General features: G+C 49.3%; 1 protein-coding gene across 1 annotated transcript; it reads right to left on the bottom strand.

The window, feature by feature from the left end:
* Positions 1–1042: 1042 nt before the first annotated feature.
* On the bottom strand, positions 1043–3203 carry TMEM167B (transmembrane protein 167B). Its single transcript, XM_034767811.1, has 3 exons — positions 3042–3203; positions 2650–2781; positions 1043–2376 (listed from the first exon to the last, which is right to left on the bottom strand). The coding sequence occupies exons 1-3, from the start codon at positions 3049–3051 to the stop codon at positions 2294–2296; spliced, it is 225 nt and encodes a 74-aa protein (XP_034623702.1). The 5' UTR covers positions 3052–3203; the 3' UTR covers positions 1043–2293.
* Positions 3204–7453: the final 4250 nt, after the last annotated feature.

Raw genomic sequence — 7453 nt, forward strand, 5'->3', positions numbered from 1 at the left:
GGCCTTAAAAACCTCTAAGGATGGAGATTCCACCCCCTCCCTAGGTAACCCATTCCAGTGCTTCACCCCCCTCCTAGTGAAATAGTGTTTCCTAATATCCAACCTAGACCTCCCCCACTGCAACTTGAGACTATTGCTTCTTGTTCTGCCATCTGCCACCACTGAGAACAGCTGAGTTCCATCCTCTTTAGAACCCCCCTTCAGGTAGTTGAAGGCTGCTATCAAATAACCCCTTACTCTTCTCTTCTGCAGACTAAACAAGCCCAGTTCCCTCAGCCTTTCCTCATAAGTCACGTGCCCCAGCCCCCTTATCATTTTTGTTGCCCTCACTGGACTCTCTCCAATTTGTCCACATCCTTTCTGTAGTGGGGGGCCCAAAACTGGATGCAATACTCCAGATGTGGCCTCACCAGTGCCGAATAGAGGGGAATAATCACTTCCCTCAATCTGCTGTCAATGCTCCTACTAATGCAGCCCAATATGCCGTTAGCCTTCTTGGCAACAAGGGCACACTGCTGACTCATATCCAGCTTCTCATTCATTGTAATTCCCAGGTCCCTTTCAGCATCACATACTTGGAGAATGTTTCACAGGGAAGTGTTGTCCCATTAACTGATGTGTACATTAATTGAACAGCTGCCTTTAAGGGGGGTCACTAGGCTTAAAAGAAGGTGATAAACCTAGCTAAAAATGTCATCTGCATTCTAAGTAGTTCTAGATCTCCACTGCTCTGGGAACGAGAAACTAAACAGATAGATAACAGTTTGCGACACCAAATCCCTGAGCTGCTCTCCAAGCTCTTGGTAGCACATGGTTAACCAGCCCCATTCACATCCCTGCCAACCCTACTGAAACAAGCACACAAATAAGGTAGCACATAAAAAACTCCATATTCTACTGAGACCAGATCCAAAGCCAACACAAACCAATGGAAAGATTCCCATTGACTCCAATGGGTGCTGGCTCCTAGAAAGGCAAAGTGAGGCTGGGAAGGGAATACCTCAGCCTTCCCAAATGAAAGTGGACAAGTCAGTAGGGAAAAGACATTTTATAGGCAAGTTTTTTATTCAGGATTTTATAAACAATGGAGAATTTTAAAAAACTAAGCTACAAAAAAGTAGTTGAGTGATCCCTTCACTGCAACTACTGTAGGGGATTGATTCCTACATTTCAATCTGGGTGTGTAGAAGCTGGAGAGAACAGCTCAAGAGAAGTGGAAAACAAATTGAGAAGACAGGCCCATTAGAGATGGAAATAAAATGCAGAACAACATCAGTACAGGAGGCATTTGTCTTTAACAATCTATACACTTTCCAAATATACAAGTTGTGATGTTAAAATGTGGCTTAAACATTATCTTTACTATTAAGTTTAGTTACATAGTGTTCCCATCCCCTCCCCACCTACTCCCTCCTTAGTATAAACATCAAGGCTTGTGTCGGCTTCTAAACCACTTTCATCCATGACATCGTTCAAGGACGAGGATGATTTGTACAGTATGTCAGGGTCCCAGAGAGCAAGCACTCTATCTTGTGCTACGTTTACACCAATGACACACTGCTATCACTGAACAGTGATTTGCTGCCCACTGCAATCCAGATCTACTTTTTGCTTGAAAAACCTTCTTACATGAATACAGAAGGTAGAATACAGAACCACGTTAGATGGGTTTCACTTTGTTACCTATTGAGAAGTTTCAGTTGAGATCTGTGCCTTTAGGATATCATCTCCCTAGTCTTAGGCCCCAAAACACGTAGCTCTAACACAAGAGTTTCATTACGGTCAACTATCTCCCTCCCCTGCTGTTCTTACTACACTTATTGGGACTTAAAGAAAGTATCTCTAAAATAGCTTAAATGCAACCTGTTCCCATCTATGTTCTGCCAAACTGAAAATTGTATCCATTTTGGTAGGCCCAAGCAATTAATCGTGAAACAACACAAGGTTTTCCTTAAGCAGACTGTATAATGTTATAGGAAAGAGGATTTGATCTGTATACATCCATACATTAAGTGATCTTTACTGATTACTTTATAAAGGGATAAGAAGATAAAAGAACATCTTCTCACTTTGCTGAAAGCACAGAGAACTTGGAGCCGTTGTGAAGAGCAGAGGATCACTCTCTTGGTTTGGAAAAGGCTTGGTAATGGGGGCATTTCCTCTTGGCATCGCCAAACTGGGCTCTGTCCATTCCTTTAAAGAGATTAAATATTGACCTCTCTCTCCGCCTCAGGTAAGTCCTCATTTTCAGCAGCTTCTCCCAAACAGATTTGTGTGTCTGAAGCCTTGAGATTCATTTTATGAACAGAACATAAAAAGCCATCACAATGCAGGATATAGCCACTGCTGCATGAAGTCTGGTGCCAATCACTGCAGCTGAAAAATAAAATGAAGATAGGTAGCATCTCCAGCACACGTCTCAGGATGACACTCACTAAGGCTCGTAACACCTACATGTAGGTAACTGTCAGACCCATTTTACTGATGGTTTAGTGACGGAAACGTTAAGCAGCTGCCTTCCCCCAAGAAGAAAGTTACCGTGAATGAGAAGCAAACCCAGGAGCAGGCCCCAGGTATCTTGGCTCCCATGCCTCGCTCTCGCCTGCCCAGGGGTTTCCCAGAGCAGGTAGCGCCCAGCCGGCGCCTTACCTTTGTAGAACACGCCCCAGACCCCGCGCTTCTCCGAGAGCAGCCAGGCCTTGAGCCGCGGCACCTTCCGGAAGTAGGCGCAGGTGCAGACGAAGAGCAGCCCGAACACCAGCACCCCGTCCAGCGAGTAGGCTGCAAGGCAAGGGGAGCAGCGTGTCACCGGCTGTAGCGGGCCCGGCCGGCGCGGGCCTTCCCCCCCACCCGGCCGGCCCCGGGCCTTCTCTCCCTCCCCCCCCCCCCCCCGCTCCCCGGGTCATTCCCCCCGGCTGGCTCCGGGGGCCCGGCCAGGCGGCCACTGTGCAGCGCCGCCGGGCCCGAGGGTCCCCTTGCTCCCCGCGGAACCCAGGCGTCCGAGCACGGGCAGGACACACCGGGCGACGCCCGCCGCTCACCGTTGGTCATGGCGACACCGCGGGGGGGGGAGGGGCGGCCGCTTTGGAGTTCCGAGCGGCTCCCGTCACCGCATCTCACAAACCGGGACGACCCGATCCACTCTGCGCATGAGCCACGACCGGCCGCCCACAGCCAACGCGACAGCCGGAACCGCCAGGCAGAGCCAGCGGAGCGCAGAAAGCGCAGGTCAGGCGCAGCCAGTCGAAGGCCGAGCGGCTAGGAGACACCAATCAACCGATTTAGCGCGATTAGGCCTCCTCAATCGAGTACCAATAGGCGACGCCTTTTTTTTTTTTTTTGGTAAATGTAATGGTTATTGTCCTGGAGTCTCAAGGAATTAAAGACGAATCTTTAATGAAAGGTTATGTCATGGGATGAAACCAACCAGAATTGGTAACCCTAGGCACAGAGTGGGAGGGTAAACTGGGGCACAGCAAGGGGAAGGGACTGACCATAAGTCACCCTGTAGTAGGGTGACTGGGTGTCTGTTTTTTGACAGACACCTGCTCGAAAACGGACCCTGGTGGGTCCGGTCAGTACCGCCAACCGGGCCATTAAAAGTCCGGTTGTTGGTTCTGCGGCCCTAAGGCAAGCTAGTCCCAACCTATCCTGGCTCTGCGCTGTGCCCTGGAAGCGGCCAGCAGGTCCGGCTCCTAGGCAGGTGGGCCACGGGGCTCCGTGCGCTGCCCCTGCCCTGAGCACTGGCTCTGCACTCTCATTGGCCGGTTCCCAGCCATTGGGAGCTGGAGGGGCAGTGCCTGCGGGCAAGAATGGCGCGTGGAGCCTCCTGTGGTCCCCCGCCTAGGATCCGAACTTGCTGGCTGCTTCTGGGGCGTGCGCAACATGGTGCCAGGACAGGCAGGCAGCCTGCCTTAGCTCCCTGGCTGTGCCGCTGGCTGGGAGCCACCCAAGGCAAGTCCACGGCCCAACCCCCTGGCCCAGCCCTGACCCCCTCAACCTGGAGCACCCTCCTGCACCTCAAACCCCTCATCCCACGGTTTGAAGGACCGTGTGCTGTGGCTGGCAGTTGGAAGCTGTGAGCTTCAAAGGAAGGTTTGAAAGCTAGAAGCCTCTGGTAAGTGGCTGAGCCTTCATCAGTGGGCGGGGCATTCATACAGGCCAGGGCTTTATAAAGCAGCGCACAAGCGACCAGGGGCTGCTAACAGGGAGTTTCGCAAGGGAGTTTGGAAGGGGGCGAGGGTCCCTTGCCAGTTCCATCTGTTTTCTCTGGATTCTCCTTAATACCTATAAACCAATTACATCCAAAACTTCTTGCTTAAACAACCCTTTCAGCTGACAGGGGGCTGCAGACGGGATTTTGACAGAGGGAGGCTTACGATGGTTAGGAAGACCCGCAACACCTGTGCCAGCACTGCTACTGTCTCCTCCACCTGTGCCTGTAGCCAGACAGAGCGCCTGAGGATGGATGCCTCTACCCAGATCCTGGTGTGGTTTTGCAGAGACTGTAACTTGCAATTTCCACTTACTGATATCCAGGCTGGGGGGACCATTCAATGTGAGAGGTGCCTGCTGGTGGAATCTCTCAGGCAGCAGGTGGGAGAGCTACAGGAGGAGGTGGCTAGGTTGAGGAGCATCCGAATCCACGAGCAATTCCTCGACAGTGTCCATGTGGAGACAGCTGAGGTAGCTGTCCCAGTACACAGGACTGCTGATACACCACTGGTGGAGGAGGAGAAGGCTCAGGGTGGACACTGGCAGCTGGTTACTTCTGGCAGCAGGCAGTGCTCCACCCCTGCTCCGAACCCTCCTGCCGTGGTTATAGGTAACCGTTATGCTCTTCTTGATACAGGAAAGAAGGAATCACTCCCTACAGTAAAGGAGGAGAAGCCTCGTACCCCTAAGGCTGGGAGGTCTGCTGCCACCACTGAAAATAGGAAACGTAGGGTAGTGGTGGTCGGAGACTCTCTGCTGAGGGGGACGGAGGCGCCCATCTGTCGCCCTGACATTTCATCTCGGGAGGTATGCTGCCTGCCGGGGGCCCGTATCCGAGACGTTACGGAGGCATTGTCGAGGATTATCCAGCCCTCTGACTACTACCCCATGCTACTCATCCATGTGGGCACAAATGATACTGCGCGGTGTGACACTGAGTGGATCAAGAGTGACTACAGGGCTCTGGGAGTACGGGTGAAGGAGTTTGGAGCGCAGGTGGTATTCTCTTCAATTCTTCCTGTCAAAGGTAGGGGCCCGGGCAGAGACAGATGCATCATAGAGGTGAATGCCTGGCTGCGAAGATGGTGTCGCCAGGAGGGCTTTGGCTTCCTAGACCACGGGATGCTATTCGAGGAAGGACTGCTAGGCAGAGATGGCGTTCACCTTTCGAGGAGAGGAAAGACCCTATTCGGACACAGACTGGCTAACCTAGTGAGGAGGGCTTTAAACTAGGTTCGACGGGGACAGGTGAGCAAAGCCCACAGGTAAGTGGGGAACATGGAGACCGGGGGGATGGGTCGGAAACGAGAGGGAGTGTGGGCTATATTGGCAGAGAGAAAGGAGGGTCAGGACAAAACTGGGAGGAAAGATCAAACCAGTATCTTAGATGCCTATATACAAATGCGAGAAGTATGGGGAATAAGCAGGAAGAACTGGAAGTGCTAATAAATAAATACAACTATGACATTGTTGGCATCACTGAAACTTGGTGGGATAATACACATGATTGGAATGTTGGTATGGATGGGTACAGCTTGCTCAGGAAGGATAGACAGGGGAAAAAGGGAGGAGGTGTTGCCTTATATATTAAAAATGCACACACTTGGACTGAAGTAGAGATGGACATAGGAGATGGAAGTGTTGAGAGTCTCTGGGTTAGGCTAAAAGGGGCAAAAAACAAGGGAGATGTCATGCTAGGAGTCTACTACAGGCCACCTAACCAGGTGGAAGAGGTGGATGAGGCTTTTTTCAAGCAACTAACAAAATCATCCAAAGCCCAAGATTTGGTGGTGATGGGAGACTTCAACTATCCGGATATATGTTGGGAAAATAACACAGCGGGGCACAGACTATCCAACAAATTCTTGGACTGCATTGGAAACAACTTTTTATTTCAGAAGGTTGAAAAAGCTACTAGGGGGGAAGCTGTTCTAGACTTGATTTTAACAAATAGGGAGGAACTCGTTGAGAATTTGAAAGTAGAAGGCAGCCTGGGTGAAAGTGATCATGAAATCATAGAGCTTGCAATTCTAAGGAAGGGTAGAAGGGAGAACAGCAAAATAGAGACAATGGATTTCAGGAAGGCAGATTTTGGTAAGCTCAGAGAGCTGATAGGTAAGGTCCCATGGGAATCAAGACTGAGGGGAAAAACAACTGAGGAGAGTTGGCAGTTTTTCAAAGGGACACTATTAAGGGCCCAAAAGCAAACTATTCCGCTGGTTAGGAAAGATAGAAAATGTGCCAAAAGACCACCTTGGCTTAACCACGAGATCTTGCACGATCTAAAAAATAAAAAGGAGTCATATAAAAAATGGAAACTAGGACAGATTACAAAGGATGAATATAGGCAAACAACACAGGAATGCAGGGGCAAGATTAGAAAGGCAAAGGCACAAAATGAGCTCAAACTAGCTACAGGAATAAAAGGAAACAAGAAGACTTTTTATCAATACATTAGAAGCAAGAGGAAGACCAAATACAGGGTAGGCCCACTGCTTAGTGAAGAGGGAGAAACAGTAACAGGAAACTTGGAAATGGCAGAGATGCTTAATGACTTCTTTGTTTCGGTCTTCACCAAGAAGTCTGAAGGAATGCCTAACATAGTGAATGCTAATGGGAAGGGGGTAGGTTTAGCAGATAAAATAAAAAAAGAACAAGTTAAAAATCACTTAGAAAAGTTAGATGCCTGCAAGTCACCCGGGCCTGATGAAATGCATCCTAGAATACTCAAGGAGCTAATAGAGGAGGTATCTGAGCCTCTAGCTATTATCTTTGGAAAATCATGGGAGACGGGAGAGATTCCAGAAGACTGGAAAAGGGCAAATATAGTGCCCATCTATAAAAAGGGAAATAAAAACAACCCAGGAAACTACAGACCAGTTAGTTTAACTTCTGTGCCAGGGAAGATAATGGAGCAAGTAATTAAGGAAATCATCTGCAAACACTTGGAAGGTGGTAAGGTGATAGGGAACAGCCAGCATGGATTTGTGAAGAACAAATCATGTCAAACCAATCTGATAGCTTTCTTCGATAGGATAACGAGTCTTGTGGATAAGGGAGAAGCTGTGGATGTGGTATAGCTAGACTTTAGTAAGGCATTTGATACAGTCTCGCATGATATTCTTATCGATAAATTGCGCAAATACAATTTAGATGGGGCTACTATAAGGTGGGTGCATAACTGGCTGGATAACCGTACTCAGAGAGTTGTAGTTAATGGTTCCCAATCCTGCTGGAA

The sequence above is a fragment of the Trachemys scripta genome, chromosome 4 (assembly GCF_013100865.1).
Source record: "Trachemys scripta elegans isolate TJP31775 chromosome 4, CAS_Tse_1.0, whole genome shotgun sequence".
Classification (NCBI taxonomy): domain Eukaryota; kingdom Metazoa; phylum Chordata; order Testudines; family Emydidae; genus Trachemys; species Trachemys scripta.

Excerpts from the sequence above, each read along its gene's own strand:
- TMEM167B (XM_034767811.1), bottom strand. Across the intron at positions 2,377-2,649 it reads CTGGGGCGTGTTCTACAAAG|CTGCAGTGATTGGCACCAGA; the intron begins GTAAGGCGCCGG and ends TTTATTTTTCAG.